At 38.4% G+C, this 20,007-nt stretch overlaps 1 protein-coding gene across 1 annotated transcript; it reads right to left on the reverse strand.

The window, feature by feature from the left end:
• Positions 1 to 77: 77 nt before the first annotated feature.
• LOC110045825 (sodium channel protein 1 brain-like) lies at positions 78 to 19,907 on the reverse strand. The gene is made up of 23 exons (XM_089291940.1): positions 19,723 to 19,907; positions 16,803 to 16,930; positions 16,243 to 16,323; positions 15,599 to 15,727; positions 14,110 to 14,201; positions 13,427 to 13,621; positions 13,080 to 13,140; positions 12,619 to 12,763; positions 11,919 to 12,053; positions 11,253 to 11,750; positions 10,444 to 10,632; positions 9,878 to 10,219; positions 9,443 to 9,641; positions 8,402 to 8,685; positions 6,997 to 7,170; positions 6,456 to 6,566; positions 5,559 to 5,822; positions 5,140 to 5,193; positions 4,149 to 4,286; positions 3,842 to 3,955; positions 3,566 to 3,704; positions 2,782 to 2,913; positions 78 to 1,689 (listed from the first exon to the last, which is right to left on the reverse strand). Exons 1-23 carry the CDS (start codon positions 19,777 to 19,779, stop codon positions 371 to 373), a joined length of 4,980 nt encoding a protein of 1,659 aa, XP_089148066.1. The 5' UTR covers positions 19,780 to 19,907; the 3' UTR covers positions 78 to 370.
• Between the last annotated feature and the right edge of the window lie 100 nt (positions 19,908 to 20,007).

Consider the following 20,007-nt stretch of genomic DNA (forward strand, 5'->3'; position numbering starts at 1 on the left):
CGGGCTTTATCGCAACTGCGTATGGGATGATTTTTCTACTACTTAAATGTTTATCCCGCAGTTCAAATATCAGAGAATTTCATCTATTCAGTGTCTATTCTATTTCAAAATATATTTCTTAGAATTTGTACTCCAACAAGAAAAACAATCAGTTACAAACAACATAAACAACTTAAATCTGAACATATCATATTTGCAAAATAGCTCTCACTGGAAGGCCAACGCTTAAAAAAATAAATAGAAAGAAAATTCAGAAAACATTGCATGTTTTGTTGCCGCAGGAACTTCTTTCGAAGATTTTTTGCAGTTGTTACATTGTACTCAGCTGTAACTAGGTTTGCTTGTAGAGTCAATCGGCTCACTGCTTATTTTAGTTTTTTTTAGTGTGATCGATTGTAGGCTGTTTCATCACGTCTATTTTCTTGAGTGGCGCAGACCTTGGTGTTCCTTGTCTCACTGTGTCCACCCTAGTGAAAACTGTTTTTTCCAGTGAAGGTGTCCATGCAGTTGTTGCCTTTGTTTTACCTTTCAGCGGCTGTAAGTGATTAGTTTTGTATAGATTAGGAAGAGAATCACTCAGCCTGTCCCCAGAGAGTACTAAGTCAGCTATGCGGCTTCTGTTTAACCCTCCGTGTACTAGTGTGTTCATATCATGCTCATTCAATCCATGATTGATGTTTCCTGTGTCTGGTTTACTCCCAGCATCAGCAACACTCAATGACGAGGCTTCTCTACGTTTCCTTTCCCGGTATCTCCTGACCGCGCGTGTTATAACCCTTGCGGCGACAATCTCGCGGTTTTTATCCATTGTGGTGGTGGTTTGACGGTAATGTGTTACTGCGGGAAAAACAGCTCGAAATCTTTCCTCCATTCGCTTCATTAGTAAGTTAAATTCCTCGGAATCAAACTCCTCGTAGCCAGTTAAAACTCTCTTTACCAAAACCTGCAGCAAGTGCAGACAGTAAATCTTGTCGTCTTCGTACAGCGGTATATTCAGGAGCGCGCATGCGGCCTTGTTTGGTTGTTTAATTCTCAGGTTTCCCTTTAAGGTGTGCAGAAACTCCGACAGATCTTTATAATAAATGTATTGAGTGCTGTCTGGGTCATACAGCATCCAGTGTTGATAGAACAAATCTATGTCCTCTCCGGTAATTCCAATCTTTTCTTGCTCCATGACGTTGTTATAATTCTCCAGTATTACAGCAACGTACATGTTGATAAGGACTAGAAAAATAATTACAATGAAGCTTGAAAAGTAACAAACTGCGATCCAGCCATTTCCGCAATTGCCATTCGACAGCCCTTTATAATTCGGGTCACAATCTGGCGGCTGGATCATCAATGGTTCTAAAACATCGTTCCAGCCCGCCGCAGTCATAAGGCGAAAAATTAACACCATCGAGTTCAAAAACGTTTCAAAATTGACCACGTCATTCAAAGCGCCTGTCTTCTTGACATGGGCAAAGAAGGACATTCCTATGATGGCGTAGATGAACATAATGAGAAAAAGTATGCCTCCCACATTGAACAGCGCTGGCAAGGAGATTATAAGTGAGAACATGAGCCGTTGAATGCCTTTAGCTTTCTCGAAGAAGCGGAGAAGTCTGCCAACTCGGAATACGCGAACAACACGTAAGAGATTAGGTGTTATGATGATGCCTGTCTTGTTAAGGTTCTCCACAAGTATACCTGCAAAGCAATTAAAAAAAAACGACTTTTATTAAAGAGGCTTGGGAGGTCGTGCTACTTTAGGTCAAGTTTGCGTCAAACCAGTGGCCCATAAAGCCAGTTTCTGTAGCATGAAGCGACTAGGAGTATGTATACTACCCCCCTGGATGGGATGCTGGTCCATCGTAGGGTTACCCCCCAGCATTAGATTCGCCGGTACCCATTTATACACCCGGGTGAAGAGAGGCACTGTGAGAATAAAGTGTCTTTGTCCAAGAACACAACGCATCGTCCCAGGCCAGGGCTCCAACCCGGACTACTCAAGTCCAGCGAGCTAGCCATCATGCCAGCGCCTCTCGCTATATTTAGACCACCTTAAAAATAAAATGACACTTGTAAAAAAGCCATCGGAACGACAGACTGTGATCCATAGATAAACTGTAAAACATAAGGAAAAGAAAGATAGTACAATACCTCGGCAAAATGAAATCACGAGCATTTAGATTTAGTTGTTACGAGCGTGGATACGAATTCTGTTGATGAATATTCTCTTTTAATTTGAACCTTAGAAAATGTTCAGTTTGACATTTGGAATTCATAATCTTCCGCAAATTTCAAATCTAGGTAAAGAACAACAACTCAAATAGTAGCGTACAAGATGGTGCGAGTTTCCAGTAACTAGTCCGTAGTCATTGGCAACCAGACACATCTCAGTGCGATAAAGCACTCGAAAGACGGGTTCCCGGCATAAAACACTTCAATATCCACAGTTTGAATAAAAAGTAACTTATATACTAGTTATGCAACGTTCTCTCGTGGTATACCATGGATTATCCCACGAGTCACTTGTATTTTCTCGGTATACGACGGGTGTGTACTGATACCAAGAAAATACATGTGACAAGTTTGATATTCCGTGGTATACCACAAGAGAGCGTCACATAACTACGCCGTAGAAAATACAGTGATCAACACAATCAATGCGACATACGCGTGGCGCGCGATGGGAAGGTTGAGTGTTATACTGTCAAATATAAAACGGCTTTCCTGTATTTTGATTGGCTGTATTCTCTATGGCATGGCATAAATTTCGATATCCTGACAATTTCTTACCTACTATCGACAATACGACAATGACGAAGTCAAACACATTCCAGCGCTGTTGAAAATATCCCCATCTCAGGGCGATAATTCTTAGTATCGCCTCAATGATAAATATACAGGTGAATACGATGTTGAAGTATTGTGATGGACACATAGGGCGATCTCTTGTTAAGGACAAACACGATGTAATGTCTTAATAAGCTACCAGAAAGGTTATTATAGGTGAAATTTCTACATTATTTTTGTAGTTGTTTTTTTTCGAGCATTTTTATCTTGAGTCCCTGGCTCGGTAGAACGGGCAACCACTTCCTGTGTCACGTCTTTAAATAAATTATAACTACTACCATTACTAGAAAACTGGCTTGTTACCAAGTTCTCAGTTGCCCAGGGAAAGGTTAAGTCTTTTCCTGTCTCAGGAGACTGGAAAAGACAGATGCCTTATCGGTACCAGTGCATGTGGCTTTTGTTTGCGACTATAACGCTGCTCCCCTCCCGGGAGGATGGAATGTCTGATAGGGTTTTCAAACCATGGGTGAAAAGAGACACTGCATCAGTAAAGTGTTTGGCCCAAGGACACAAAATCATGGCCCCAGCCAGAAGTTGAACCTGGACGGCTAGATACAGTATCGAGTGGACTAACCACTAGAACAACAAGTGTAAACCAGAAACTTATTTCACCATTTTTAAGTGACTAGTGTACTCTCTCAAGGCGTCTCGTCTTTTAAGGCTAATATTGGAGGGATGTCTTGCTAAAAACGTAAAAATACTCCAAAATAGTTGAATTAAAGGATATCTAACACCAATGTAACCTGAGGTGTCTGATCATAATGCTGTACCATCATCACTATCATGTTCACTGTGATCACCAAGATAATAAAGATCTCAAACTTGCGATTTTCCACCATGTCAAACACCACAGCTTGATAGCGGTTCTGTATTGAGGGAAAATTGTCAAAGAGATGAGTACTAGCAATATATTTTTTAAATTTATTTTCCAGTGAGCGATGTTCAGTACAGACTGTGTGGGATCTGTTTTACGAAGAATCTTTGATCGGAATCCCGTCATTACCTCTGGTCTTGCTATTTTCTTTTTCGGCTTCTTAGCTGCTGCGTTTTTTATCGCATTCATCCAACTCCTCTGGTTTGGAGTCAAAAAAATATGTACGGAACCCAACACCTCCATCTGTTGGCAAGAATACATTAAAACAACAGAGTCAATATTGTAAACTTTGTTTTGTATTCACATAATCAACGTTAAAGAAAAGCACAGCTGGAGGGGAACAATAATATTGTTTTAAATTTCACTAGCTAAGAGTCGAGCACGTTTTAATTCGGTTTAATTGACGTACAAACAAAAAATGTGTATGGTTGCTGACCTGTTGCTTGAGTTGATTGAAGTTGTCGATGATGACGCCGATGAAAAGATTTAAGACAAAGAAAGATCCAGAAATAATGAACACAATGAAGAACATGTAAGCAGCCATATTGTTCTCCCTCACGGGCTGTTGATCCACCTGTAAGTGATAAGTAAACAAGCAATAAACAAACAACATGCGAGTTAATACAGAGTGATAGTAAACAGCAACTCTTGCTTTGAAAGTTGCATTGCATGAAGTTTCAGTCCAGCACCTTTCTCAAATGAATCAATGTACGTCTTTTTGTTTCTTTTTGAAAAGCCTCAATTTCAAAAAAAATGACACTATTATTATCTGGCATTTGTACAGCGACTTTCAAAACTTTCCAAAACATACCTAACAATGTCTTCTTATGCTGCTTTAAACATATCTACCACGACAATGACAGGAGTAACGAAAAAAGAAAGAGACAACATGGCTCAAGATCCGTCACTTACAGAGCATAGACTATTACTAACACTTTCAAGTCATTGAAGAAAAAAACTTTGTTTCGTGAGACTTCCGCTAAGATTATTGACAGCAGCGTAAAATGAAATCGTTAGGTACGGAAGTTTTAAACTTCAGAGGTCTCGTGTTATTGAAAGCGATAGTAACTAAAAGCTTCATTAGTTTTCTAACGCGGAAATTAAAGTCGCTACGTCAAGGATGGCGAATCTTGTGAAATTCAGTCCTAATTTTTCTTGTTAGTTTTTTTGTATTCCCTCGTAATCACATCAAGCGTTGTTCCTCTTTTCTTCATTATTACCTCCACCAGTGGTATTTGTTTTTATTTAAGACAACTTTAATTTTAAGGAAATGAGACTTCCTTCGATTTGAAGGTAACTTAGCATATCACACAAAACTCCTTTACAATATAGTATGACTTTTGAATGTTAAATCGTGTTGGTTCGAGGATGGGTGTTAGTTGAACACGGAGACCAGAAAAGACGAAGCAAAGATAAATGTTACCAACCTTAGTAGCATCAATAGCGTCCTCCATAACCTCCATCCATCCCTCAAAAGTAGCCTGAAAGGCAACAGGTTATAATTATCTGCCTTCCTTTTTCCCTCAGGACCATCCACATCAGCTACTATTGAATCTGTTTTTTTTTTTTTTTTAGAATCCCATTGTATTATTTTTATTCAGATTTTAACAGTTGGTGTGATATCTCACGATTTTTACCAACTTAACTGAGTGGAGATGCCCCTCTTCTGCGCTATCAAATATTTTTTCCATTGACACCTGAATTATATATAACTATATTATTAAGTTGACCTGTCGCTCTATGATGTTGTTAGTACTGCTATTGTGCCAACTCTTTAGAAAAGTACATCATGATTTCCTTCAAAATATTCGAAATACAGAATCTTTAACTTCTTAATTAAACATACCACTTGAAGAAGTGCCAAAAATCCGTTGCCAGAATTATCAAAGTTAACGTTTGAGTTAATCCATCGGTCTCCTCTTGCAAGGCATGCGGACTTGTTAGCCACTACAGAAGCGTCATACTTAACGCCGCGCGCGTCGACACACTTGTAGAATTTCCCGCCAAAAAGATTGACGCCCATGATACTAAAAATAAGCCAGAATACCAGGCACACGAGAAGAACATTGGCGATTCCGGGTATGGCGTGAAACAGAGAGCTGATCACCACCTGAAAAATAAAGCCAAGAGGCTTAAAAATGTCACAGTCCGCATTAATCGACGACCATATTAGCATAATTTGTCACAGACCATTTTCTTCTCGGAACAGACAAGGTCCGTGGACAAATATCCTAGCATATTTTCGTGCCAAATGGTGGCTATCGTTTATATAACACGATGTATGTTGTTCCCAGTAACGTTCAAAGGATAGCAAGCCGACATAAAGTGTAGGCGTTATTTCATCCTATATACTAGTGTGCTGAGTTGTCACCGATTGGAATTTTTTCCTTGTGTATCTAAATCGGATCCCAGAGGGGTCACGTTTTGGAGTTTTCTTTTATGGCCAATTCCCTGCACGAGGCGCACCTGCAAGGAATCATGGTAGTTGCAAAAATAATATATATCCAGTCCAAGATGATGGAAACAACTACCGTGATTCCCTGCGGGCGTGCCTTATGGAGGAAATTGGCCATTTGCCTTATATGTACCAAAAGCTATCTGGTTGAAAAGTGCACTGGTTGAAGAAGGTGGCGTGCTTCGAGACACTGCAAGATCATAGAGCAATAATGAAAATAAAAATATTGAAATAGGGACATCGGAAACTGGGAAATAACGGCGCTTAAAGCATTTTAAAATAACTCACCCTCATGCGTTCAAATCTGGAGATTGCCCTCAGTGGCCGCAAAGCTCTCAGTGTTCGCAGAGAGCGAATAGACATGACTTCTTCATTGCCAAACAAAGCGATGAGCGAAACCTTTTGAAAGAATGAAAATACATTTTCAGACACAATAACTGGTACCACCAGAGCTGTTATTTTTTTCTGAATAAATTTTGAAATGTTGTGCTATCCCCAGGCTAGTAATTCATTTGAGGAATCAAAAATAGGGACATCGATAACGTTCACTAAAACAAACTGAACATAAAACTATTGGATAATAATCGTAACTAATGGAAAGGTAATCAACTTCTGAAGGAGCTATTGAAACAAAGCTTGACTGTGGAGCTGTTAAACTCAGAGCCACCGTGTTCAAGTAAATCCAGTAACAACTTAAACGGCGATTTTAACCCGAGACTTCTAAATTTAAAGTCAAACAACTAGATTACTTGGCTACAGCAACTCTCATTTTATAGCTAGGGAGAAATTCGGAAACACCTCAAGAGGAAGATTTAACAAGATTACTTACCACTATGATAACGACATCAAGCCAGTTCCACGCGCTCGAGAAATAGGACGTGAAACCGAGACCGATGATTTTGAGTAAGAACTCGAGCACGAACACAGCGGCAAAGAAAATGTTGAGCACCCTTAAAACCTCCTTCAAGGTTGGTCTGCTGTCCAAGTAGACGTCTTCGAAGGCCTTAGAAGAAGTGAAACTTGTATATTTAAAAACTTTTGCAAATCAAATGGGTTTGGCATAGTCAAGTTATTTCAAGTCATTGAGTAAAATTGAAGAAAACTTTCAAGCACGTTAGAAAATGAGCAATTATCTTCAAGTTTTTCATAGGCAGAGAAAAACTCTTTTTTTTTTTTTGCAAAAACAAAAAATCTTTTTATTGGTTACAACAAAATAAAATTACAATGAACACACTTAATATAAAATTACAAGTCGAGCACCATCTTGCTTACATAGTCACTATAGTCGAGCATAAAGTATGGATAGAATGCATCAGGGTTAGAGGCATCTCATACAAGAATCTTTCTCTTCAGACGACTATCAATGATCAGCTTTTGTTCCACCTTAATAACAAACTCGTCTATGTTGCAATGCTTAGGGTACATTTTCTGATAGTATAAGTAATATTTTGCAAATAATAAACAGTAATTAAATTGTAGAACGCTGTTTTCAGAAATATTTATCACTATTCCAAATAATATCTCATGAGACTTTGGGGAGAAAGTACAATTGAATTTTGCATTGAACCAATCGACAAGTTTGGTATAAAAGTCTTGAGTAAAATGGCATTCAACAAAGGTATGAAGGATCGAGTCCGGCTCTTTACAGTATAAACATTTGTTTTCGTCTTCTAAACCGTAGGTACATAATTTCTTCTTGGTAACAGTTAGTCTATGAATCAACTTAAAGCTAAATTCTCTCAATTTATTTTCACAACATGTTTGTCCAATAAGAGTAAATTTGACCTCCAATCGATGTTATCTAATTTTAATTCTTTTTTCCCATTTTTTCAGTCCAGTGGCAGTACAAGTACTGCCATTAATGTAGAGCCAGTAGTAGTCCCTACACTTCATTTTACATGGGTCAATGGCAGAGATTAACTTGATAATCACCGATTTGGAGCGGTGGTGGTTTTTTCATGCCTTGATTCGCTATGCTTACTTTTGCAGACATTCGACATTCATTCAGTTTTTTCGTTGACATGTTAAATCGATCAGTCATGATCAGAGATCGCGTACGTTCTTAGCAACGTATCATTGTGAAATAGACGGCACATTCCTGCCTGGCAAATCTGATTCCGAGTTTGCCGTCGACATTCGACGGTTTGGCATATAGTGAGTCATGAAATATAACAGAGTGATATCAGTGTAACTGTGATAATATCATGGACATGCTCAAAGAAAAATCCACTCACCAAAGCAATGCTACTTGCTGCAATTAGAAACACGATGAACCATTCAAAATACTTGTGCTCCACAAAGCATTTAACTTTGTGACGTACGCACATCCAAATCACGTGACATGTGGTATCTTCAAACCTACTACAGCAGCTACGCTGAGTCGGAAAGCAGTTGTCAACTTCATATTCCCGGGTGTTCAAGGAACAGCAACATACTGTTTTTGGTGAGTCAGGCGGGCAGTCCACTTGCGAGGCTCTCCTAGATATTGATCCCACTGTGTCTGTATGGCCATTGCTGACTAAAAAAGAGAAATTCAACTGCAATATGATTATTTCATTCTGTGAGAAAGCATTTGCTTACTTAACTACTGAAGTCGATTTCAGTTAAATAGTCGAGGAGGTTTCTTTCGTCTTCTCCATCTTTCGCAATTGCGTTCTACGTAAGACCCTCACTAAATCGGCTACCTTGTTGGCAATTTAAACCAAGTCTGAATTAATTGAAAACTTGTCCAATGCTGATCCTTCAAATAACTGGTTACATTTTTGCAAGTAGCCGCGTCTTGCAATACGTCTTGCATTGATAATTCTTGTCATCTTAATTTTCCTAATCTTAGCAATCTATGGTGCTATTTGGCTAGTAATTACTTCATTGCTCTTTTTATTTTACAATTCAAGAAAAATCAGCTGCAATCTGTTCAAGAAGGGAAGAATTCGTTTTCAAACGAAAGCAAGTTAGTGTGGACAGGGCTTAATCTATACAACTGCAGCATGTGAAGTACAGCGTTGTGAGACAGGGAACTAAAGTTTGCAGTCCACAAATCCAGTAGTGTCTGTAATCACAACAGTTCCTTAGAACTCAGTTAAACTGCGAAGTAAGAGTTCCAGGGACGTCTGGGCTCGAATTGGCCTTATTAGTCATCACAGAAACAATTCTATGAAACTTTACGATGGTCAACTTCTTCACAGCAGAAGGACGAAAAACACTGCCTATATGTCTGGTATTGGGGGAGACTATCCATAAGTAAATACTCAAACCCTAGTTTTGTGCGTACTTACTTTCCACGACCTCTTCTGTCGGGGATACACTGTTTTGAGGCCACCTGACTTTGAATTTGATTCTCCTGATGAAACGCGACGCAATCACGACCTTTCTTAGGCGCGTGAAGATTCGATTCTTTTTATTTCCTTGCGCGGATGAGGGCGAGGCTTGACCAGCGAATGAGCTTAACAGAAGCGCCAGGAAAAGGTTCAAGATCTGAAACGTGACAGAATCGTGAGTATTGTTGCCAACCTACTGGTAAATAACTTCGATGTATTGGAGTTTGTATGGAAATAAATAATTCATTTTGTTTCATTTCGCCTCCGATCCAAGTTACACTGGCATATCGAAATTGGTGCATGAACAAATATTGGAATGAATTTCATTTTTACTTATGTATACGTCAGTATGAAAAATCAAAATGACAACGAAAAATATATTTGTTTACTTACAATAAAGTGTCCTAAAATAAATGCTGGTATGAAGAGTATAATGGAAGCTGGCCCTGCAGCCCTCATGCAGTCCCACAGAGGTTCAATCCACTCTCCGCAAATAATCCGAAATATTAGCAAAAATGAATGCCAGAAATCTGTGAATCGCCACCGAGGAATTTCGCCGTCGAATTTCTCAGGCGTGTAGGAAGAACCAAACAGTTGCATGCCCACCACAGCGAAGATATAGATGATGATGGCTAATATGACGGACAGGTTGGCAAGCGCTCCCAGACTGTGACCTATTGTTGCCAGAAGGCTTGACATTGTGCCCCAGGACTTGGCGAGCTTTAGAATACGAACCTGGAAAGAACGCCAAGAAAACTAATTGTTATTTTTATGAATCAAAATTTGCCAAAAAAGCTGTAAACTTAAAGAAAAGTTACAAAACTGAAAACAAAATTCCCGCTAATCCTGGGATAACCTAATCGGAGTTTGAACTAGCCGGCCCTGAGGTAGCTGACTACAGCAAAAACAAAAACTGGAATATTTTGAACCATCTTAAAGGATTTAATTAAAATGCTCACCAGTCTAAATGATCTCAATACACTTGTGCCCGTGTTGTCGATGAGGTTTGACAGAGTCAAGACAGTGTCTATGAGACTGATTACCACAACTACGCCATCAAAAATGTTCCAGTGGCTTTTGATGTAACCACGAAACTTGAAAGCGATCAGCTTGAGAATCATTTCCCCCAGAAAGATAAATGTACAGACCTGCAAAACAGAGCCAAGAATCAGTTGCAATCCTGATACTAAATGTGAGACTAAACTTTGAAAATAGCTGGAACTTTTGGAACTTGACGGATTGTAAATCATGCGCACCTGGCAAAACATATTACCGAACAAAGGGATGTGGTTTTGTTTGGAAGAGAGCAGGGGTTGTTTTCGTTCTTTATTTTGTCAAACATGTATACCTGTCTTCAAAACCGACTTAAAGCACAGCCTGGTAAACCAAAGAATTTCATTACCTCTTCAACGCCATTGTGTTGTGAACTAAAACAAATTTGGGATATTTTTATCCATCGAATTTATCAGGTAGCTCATTATGCTGCGTTGCCGGGCAGGTACTCAACAACCAATTAGCAATTAACTGATAACTAAAATGTAACTGATAATTAATAATAATAATAGTAATAATAATAATATTAAAATACAATATACTTTCCATGAAATGATCAGGTGCTTTTTACACAATAACGATGTAAATTTACAATGGTTGCTAAAAATACAAAACATGTTAAAACATATAGCATTTCAGTAAAAAGCTAACCTAAAATAATGTCCTTAAAAGCAACTTAAACCGATTAATTGAAGGTTTGGGTGTCTTTACTTACCAGATTAACAATATCAATCGCTAAGCCCAAATCCTCGTCCATTCCGTGATATTGTATAGACATGAACAGAGTGTTAATCAGAATAATCATGATAATACCAACTTCAAACACTTTGCTCTCTACGACTCGCTTCACTCGTTTTCTAAATGATCTCCAAAATCCGCACTTCACAGATAGCCCAGCGCAGCAAGAACAACACTTTTTGACGGATTTCTCTGGATTCCCGCTTTGATTATTGTTTGTGAGGGTTTTTCTTGTAATTGTGTTGTCCTTAATGTCTTGAGGGCTTTGTTTTATTTGAAAAACAGAAATTGACTCGGCTTGTGAGGGTGTTAAAGGGTTTTCAGTGTTTGCTGCTTGATCGAACATGGCTTTGTGAATCGTCTCGTCCAAAACCACATCTTGTTCACCGTATACGAGGCTCAAGATACTTCTGCGGCTGCGCAGAGAGAAGGTGGAGCCCTGTTGTTTCTGTTTGAAGCGTAAGTTGTCATTTTCCTGAAAAGAAAACAAGGGTTCTGAATATGTTCTCGTACACTGTATATACTCGAGTTTTAAATAAAAGCTTAAAGATCTCACAGTGGTACCAGCATCACTTTTGTAGGGATTTCTCTACGTGAGTTATTTCACTTGATGGTTATTTGTTTTTCGTAGCTACATGTTTACCTGCTTAGCATTTTGCACTTCATTTTCATACGATGCTGCTACTACAGCGAGAACGAGATTGATCAGGTAAAATCGGCCAAACAACACGATGCACAGGAAATAGATCACTGTCCACGGACCCAGGGCGTAAAGGATCTTAAGAAAAAAAATAAAATAATCAGGGATAAGTAATCATATTAAAAACTGAATCTTTGGATAATGCAATTCGAGTGTTTGATACGATTGTAGCCTATTATAGTCACATTCAACGCGCGCTCGTGGAATAATTGTTAATTGAGAGGCCAGTTCAACAGCTGATGGTTTCACCATTTTCTCTGCAGTGGAAAACAGTTCAGGGAATGATGTTAAGCTATAGAAATTGTATAAGTTATATTCGTCTAGTTCCAAAAAGATGACTATGTTACAAAGCGATTAAAATTGTTTCCCACTTGGAGGCAAATAGCAAATGAAATAACAGGCGTACATCCAGGCCAGTGCTCCTATCGCGATCTGTTATCTCTTTAAAGTCGAAGGAAAAAATCGAACTCGATTTGCTCTTCTTGCCAGGTGATCACCAATATACTAACTATGTACCGTTCGAGCAAGAATACAGTCGTTTTTTTTTTCTTTAAAGTTGCCTTTCGGTAGGAGTCGCTGGCGAGCAATAGAGGGGGACAAAAACGCCTCCTTTTGCAAGCAAATAAGAATTTAAATAACTCACATTATTGTACACATTCTCCCAAAAGTCCAAGGTAACAAGCTGGAATGACGTCATAATGGCCCAGCCGAAATGATCAAAACTCGTATATCCATAATTAGGATTAGCCCCTGCGTCTGGAAGACAGCTGTGATTGGCTGAACAGTGCCTGTAGAGTAAAAATACGAGTACTAATCAGATGCAACTCAAAAAAAGATGTTATGGTGGGCGTGATTTGCTTTGCTCTTTAGCTTTGTAGGAAGATCATCTGATGCACTTAAAGCTTTTAATACTTGTTTCTACGCATACACTACACCTTAATATTTCGCAAAGGTATCCTAAAGTACATCCAGAGAGAATTATCTTAAAGGTTCACGACATTGTACAAGCGACTCTACTTCCCACCTTCTCGTCTGTACAGTTTTCAGTCTAATATCCTACTGTAGCTCAAATCTAATATGGTGATTCTGACAACATCTACTCACACAGCTCCAGAATTATTTCCACAGACGATGGGTCTGTCCTCAGAGTCAAGTATCCAAACATCTAAAATAAACAGGTTGAAAAGAATCAAGAACACGGAAGATCGATCATCGATTAAATCGATCCAGGTATGTATGCAAGTCAATATCAGGAATATTTGCAAGAGCTATTAAGGATCATTAAGTAAACTAAAAGATATTATGACAAGGTAAACTGTACTTTTCTTTTCTCAATGCGGAGACAATGTAAAGGGAACATAGCGGGTCAGTTTTAAAATTATTTAAAATGTGCTCTAAACTAGAACTAAACTTTAAAGGGAATCATCATATCGTAAACATGAAGTACTCACTTGGATTGGATGCGTAATCCTTGTAAGAAATTTGAAGATTCTCGGGCCCAGGCTCCGTGCATTTATTTCTCAATACACCCACAAATACTTGCATGCCGACAAGTGCGAAGATACAAATAAAGAACATTGTGAGAATGAGTACATCCCATAACATCTTCATGGATGCAAGGAGAGTGTTCACCATCATCTTTAGACCTATAAAACAGCAAACTTAACTTTACTGTACCTCCGGGACATAATGACTTTAATTGATGAGCGGTTAATCCCAACATCTGTTTCGATCTGTTTTCATATCGTAACTGAATCTTCCTAGATCACACAACGAGGAAGCTTAGTAATCGTTTATAATACTTGATAAATTATAAGAGTCCTTTAGAATGAGTGTACGAGAAACGATGGTGGGGACGAAAGTAGAGCTAAGAGTAGACAAACATGATATATTCAGGCTCGCGTTTTTAAATGTATCTCGGATGTTCTGGTGATGCATTCTTTTACAAACGATCCCTCTACTATTAAGTTGAGGTTCATATAGTTGAAATTGATATTAATTTGGGAAATAAAAGAGAAAGGTTTGATGAGCGCTAAAAAGCCAAAAAGAGTAGAGCCAATAGCGACCAAACGGCATAATGAAAATGCATTATAGTTTCATTTTGCTTTCTGTTTCTAAACTGACAATCACAAACCTTTTACGGCTGATATGGTTCTGAGAGCTCGAAACACTCGGAATGTCCTGATTCCAGAGAGATTTGCCACCCCAGGAGCAAAAGTTATATAGCTTGAGAAAGAAAAGAAATATAAAAACGCTGTTTATATCGGCTGTTTATGCGTGATCTGTGATTTGCAATAAAAAGTAAGACTGTATGCTTCAATTCAAAGAGATTGGAAACGCCCAGTTTCTTCCATTACCGTAAATACTCTTTTCCTTTGGCCATCCTAGCTTAATAAGAAATAACACACAAACTGCTGTGACAAACATGACACTGAAACGCATTTTGGAAAACGAAATTCATTAACTTGACGTTTCGTATGTTTCGACATACATCTTCAGAAGTGACTGTTTGGAATAGAAGAAACAACTAAATTTAAATTAAAGATAAGTAACTAATTAACAATAACAATGACAGAAGCTGAGAAAAATTTGCATATTAAAAGATGCAAACTAATAAAGATAAAGCTTTTTGCTGCTAACATTATCGTTTAGGGTAGGTTTCAATTCCCTAATTAGTAGAGTCTCCTTTATCTTGCCATGAGTATCTGACCGACCTTTTGCCAATATATCAAAGTGGTCCCATTTTAAGTTGTGACCAGTTGACGTGATGTGGCCTGCGATAGCAGACGCATGACAGCTACTCGTGATCGCTTTAACAGGCAGCAAAACAGACCGAAGAATCCAACCACCACAGTCCTCAAAAAGGAAATAATCTTACTTCTACCTTATTTAGAGTTACAAAGCAAAATTGTTACCAAACAGCTGAGGACCTGCATTAATAAATTTTATCATAGTAAATGGTTTGAACCCAGGAGTATCAGTAGTTCGTATAGTGCGATCGTCCGGGTGAGGGTAGTTCTGAAAAGAACTGTTCTGGGTGACTGACGTTTCGACAACCTGAGCGGAAGTCATCTTCAGAGTCAAGTGAATAGTGTTTGTCAGTCGATGATGTTATAAGTCTGGTCCGTTGAACGTTATTGGTCAGTTTAGCCAAGATGGTATTGGCTGAAAGACTCGTGTAGAGTTTGTCATCAGTCATTGGTCGGTTTCGATCCGTCTATTGTTAGTCAAAGTGGTCTGTTTTTGGTCCATGTATTGTTAAGTCGGTCTCTTAGAAGTCCGTTTGTCGGTTTCGTTTCCTCGTGGATAAGTCGTTTGTAAGGCGCCGGTAGTTGTTGACGTCTGTTAAGAGGCGTTTGTTCTAGGTCAGTGTACCAGCTTTTAATATGCAAATTTTTCTTAGCTTCAGCACATGGTCCACCCCTTAGTTGTTTGGGTTTGATTTTCTTTAGTAAAGAGACCTTGTTAACCTCCAAAGGTTCATGAGAATGTTTAAAGAAAAAAAAAAGAAAGAAATTTATCGAATATCGTAAAAAGAAGCACTTGTCTTGTGCCGGATATCCGGCGATACTTGACTCGATATAGGGATTAACAGTAAAATTCAACAAAATAAGAGATCCTACCCAAATATTACTACCACGAAATCCAGCCAATTCCACGGGTCTCGTAAATACGCATATTTGTGAAGAGCAAATCCTTTGGCAATTATTTTGAGAATCATTTCAACAGTATAAATAGCTGCAAACACATATCTGTTAAATGAGAAGAGTTAAACAGGAAACCTGTTAACACCAGCAACTAGGGTACTATTTCCTTATCTCGGGATATTATCAGTTTTATCAGACGTCAATTAACACCAGATAGGATGTATGTTATAGACTTCTGGTTCTGTTGGTCTCCTTTTGCTGTATTTGACAACGTTTCCCCTGGTCATTCATGGGTTCGGTCCAATAAACAAAAATAATAGACATTTTGCAGTTCGCGTTTTACTGACATTTGTAAAAAGTACGAACGCGACGTGACTGTTCTGCATGTTTGCCCCCGCCCCCCTCCCGTTTTTTGACTGGCGAAAAGATTCGCCTCACGTTTGCCCTTCTCGATAGATGGCGGGAACTGCTTGTCTATCCTTTTCACTTATTAAATGAAGCTAAAGAAATAACCAAGGGAAATCGTTTGGATGTTTGTAATGTTCACTAGTAAACGGAAGAAAATTATCACTTCTTTGATTAGTAATCATTACATAGTGAAATCAGTTGGAAATACTCACTCAGGCTCCTCTGGAGGATTTGTCAATGCAAGAAAAACACAGTTTACTAAAATAGTTAGGATAACAAAAATTTCAAAATATCTGAACAGCGTTAAAGAATTTAGCATCAAGAATGAATCAACACGGCATAGAAGTGACCAAACATAAAGTTCTCAAAATAAATAGCCTAGAATTTCCTTCTGAGCTCAAAGCTATTGGATGAAAATTGAGGAAAAGAAAGGATATTTAGCCCTCGGAGGTACTGAAACCTATCATGACCTTCGATTTCAATATGGAATCAGATCGCTGTTGCTCTTCTGACGGCACTGGTCAACAAGGTAAAAGGGGGGAGGTTATTAATCATTAAGGAGATATTAAAGTTGAGGAACGGTGGATGTCAAGTTCAAGTCTGTGACATGTTGTTATTTAAAGAGTTGAAAATTTGACACGACTTCTGAGCGTTAGTCCCAAATCAGGGTTCGAACTCAGGTCTCTCGCGCCAAAGTTTAACGAGCTTACTGAAAGGCAACTGAACCTACATATCACAATGAAATTTTAATAATAATTTGCCCAAAGGATACTGATTTGTAGTTATATACAATGAAAACTTCCTAAAAGGGTGATTTTGACCAAATATATAAACAGATTTGGCTTTATTTAGTCTGTGCACGTGCGGCGTTCCAAAGCGGCTGGTGATGACAATAAAGGTCTGCAACAGAAAACAGATCAACTGAACATCACTCTACTTGACAAATAGATTCCATGTTGTCGTGCGTCTGTTCAGTAATAGATCACAGATGACGTTAAAAAGTGACACATGAGCCGTTAGGCGAATGTGTCACTGATGTTCTTACCACCTTTTGACGCCATCTATGATCTATTACTGAACAGACGCACGGCAACATGGAATCTATTTGTTTTACATGATAAAGAAACAAAAAAAAAAAAGCTGTATATTTTATCCAACTATTTTCATAAGAGGACAATAAAAAACCTACATGTGCTACTACAGCGAGCTAATCGTGTTTCTCGCGTTGTAAAAATAACTGTAAAAAATAAAAATCTTATTTGTAGTGGTCAGGCACTTAGCCATACAAGCACTAAGCTTAGCTAGTTTACAGGCATGCCACTGAAACAAAGGAAACAAGTATTTCAAATGAACGTAACTTAGTTAAAAATCCCAACTGGCACGAGGCAGACCAGTTGGCTATTTACAAAGCGTGACCGAGGATTTGAACTCCTCGGGACTACCGAGAAACAATTCCCGCTAGTGGAAAAAAAAAATCCAAACAAACAAATCCCGCTAGTGGCAGGGTGAAGGCCTTGAAGCCGGATTACAACACCAGCGCCCTAAGCCACTCGGCCACGCTGCCTCCGTAAGAGTTGAAAAATAAAGACCAACTCCACCATGAGTAGAGTTGAATAATAAAGACAAAGACAAGGCATGATCGCATTCGCACATCAAATTTATGAGCGCTGGATTATGTTTGCAAAACCCGTGTAAAATTCTTCCGTTCTTCGCATGCTAAATTGTGTTTCCAGTAAAAGGATGCCTGGTGCTCAAGACGCTGAATTCGAAATATTCAATTATCTGCTGACTGATACACCACTACAGAAATGTGTGTATATATGTTGTCCACTAATTTTCACCTGTGTGTGAAAATTCAAAACAGAAGACCACAGAGCATTGAAACCAATCCACGACACGGAGCCGCGACTGAGGAGAGAGTTCTGTTTATTTAGGCTACATAACGTGAAATGCTTGATAGTGTTGATAACCAAGGGCATCTTATTATGTCTAGTACTACCTAACCACAAACCACTTAGCTCACCGGGTTTGATTATTTAGATCTTATCAGTGCTAAACGCACAAGCGGGCTCAATGCCATGGGCACACGCGGTGCTATTTACTCAGATCACTCCACTGGACTTGGTAAGTTTTCTTTTTCAGTTAGTCATGGAAAAACAAACAGAAGAATATTCTGGACGTTTTTAGTACAAGCTATGTTATTCAACTAAATACAACTACGATAGTAATTACAAAGGAAACGCAAAATTTAACGCAGGTGTTTTTGTTTGGAATATCATTCTCCCGGGGAGAATTCTACTTGCTCGCTTGCTAAAAAGCAGAAAATTGATGGCAAAATAAAATGATAATCGTGGACGAAAAATGTTTTGATTTTTTAGATAAATATCAGGCTTAAGTCAGCTATTGATCTGTCTACCCTAATTTCCATTTTTTATTCCCTTTTAAACAAAGCTTTAAAACTTCTAAGGAAGGTATAGAAATAAGATGAAATTATTCCCTGATACTTAGTAGATAAATATCCAAATTCTCCTAACAAAATCATCACATTTTCAAGCAGTCAGCTAATGGGAATAACCGAACAAATCATCAAAGAGTGGCTTTATTTCTGTACATTGTCTTGATATACAACCAAGTTTTCAGAATTGAGTTAGCTGGCTGTACAATGACCAACTCTTGTCCAAAATCGGCAAAAAAGTTTCCTTCCTTACCTTGATCTCCATTTAGAGTCATGATCAGAAAAATCAACAAATTATTTTACGAGATTGCTGGCCGTGTTCGAAGATAACACTTAGAATTTTTATGTACGCCATTAAAACTCGCAAACAATGATTCTGTGAGAGAGCGATAATTTATTTAACAAGATAAATCAAGGGAAACTCAGTTCAGTAGAGAAAAAAATTGCAAGTTGTTCCTATCTATTAAAGTACAGTATGGCAAGCTTTTTATGATGGAGAAAATAATTTTCCTTGTTCGAAGACATGTCGTTTACTACACATTTCTCGGTTTTAATTGCGTCGTTGAAAGCCAGCATAGTCGCGTCTTTCGTTATCTTTTAAGACAACAAACAAACTTAACGCCAAATACAGCCACTACAGCGATATTAACATGGTAAAATTAGTAGTTAACAGGGTTGCTATGCTTACAGGAATCGTTCACGAATTACATCGTTTTTCAATGAGGTTTGTGCCGTTGGATTGCAGAGAAGATCTCGGTAACCGCTTTTAAAGTATTAAATAGTTAATTTGTTTACCATTCGTGGCTGAAATTTTAGTGCTTCCGTAAAATATATTTTGTCAATTATACCACAGCCCAGAAGCCTATCTAATGTTCTCATCATAGCTTCAGTTTTAATTTACTGTTGATAAGCGCTACTTTGTAACGATCGACAGATTGTGCATTGATAGTTAACCGACTACATTTCGCGACCATAATTTCCCATTTTTTTTTAATTAGGCGTCTGAAATTCGACGAAATCCGGTTTTAAATATTTTGTTTACGACCAATTTTCAACGGTTTAAATTGTCTAAACTTACATCGAGGTAAAAAGGTTTGAAAGTCGTCATTGAAATCAACCTCGTCCAACGTGCGAAAACAAACTAAAATATCATTACCGATTCTGTATCGCTGTCCAGAATTATTTATGTTCAAGGAAATTGACACAAACTTGAAGTCTTTCCTAATCATAAACTTACCTCAGAAGAGTTCAGTTTCTCTAAGAAGCCTGATAAGGTACTATTAAGGGCATCCATATGAGGAACGATTACATGTATGAAGCGACAGCAGTAGATAAATACATTTCCGCAATTCTCAACTCGAAGCAGAACGTCTGCAAATCCAGAAAGATCAAAGGTTTCATGTCGCGACCAGCTGTCCAGTCGTTTTATAGTTTATACCAAGACAAAGCTCGAGGTTTTTACGTGTGAGAGCTGAATAATTAAATATTCTTCAATTCAGCCAATTAGAAAGGTGCACAAGAC

The sequence above is a fragment of the Orbicella faveolata genome, unplaced genomic scaffold (genome assembly GCF_042242905.1).
Source record: "Orbicella faveolata isolate gen_17 unplaced genomic scaffold, um_ofav_v1 contig_24, whole genome shotgun sequence".
NCBI classification, from domain to species: domain Eukaryota; kingdom Metazoa; phylum Cnidaria; class Anthozoa; order Scleractinia; family Merulinidae; genus Orbicella; species Orbicella faveolata.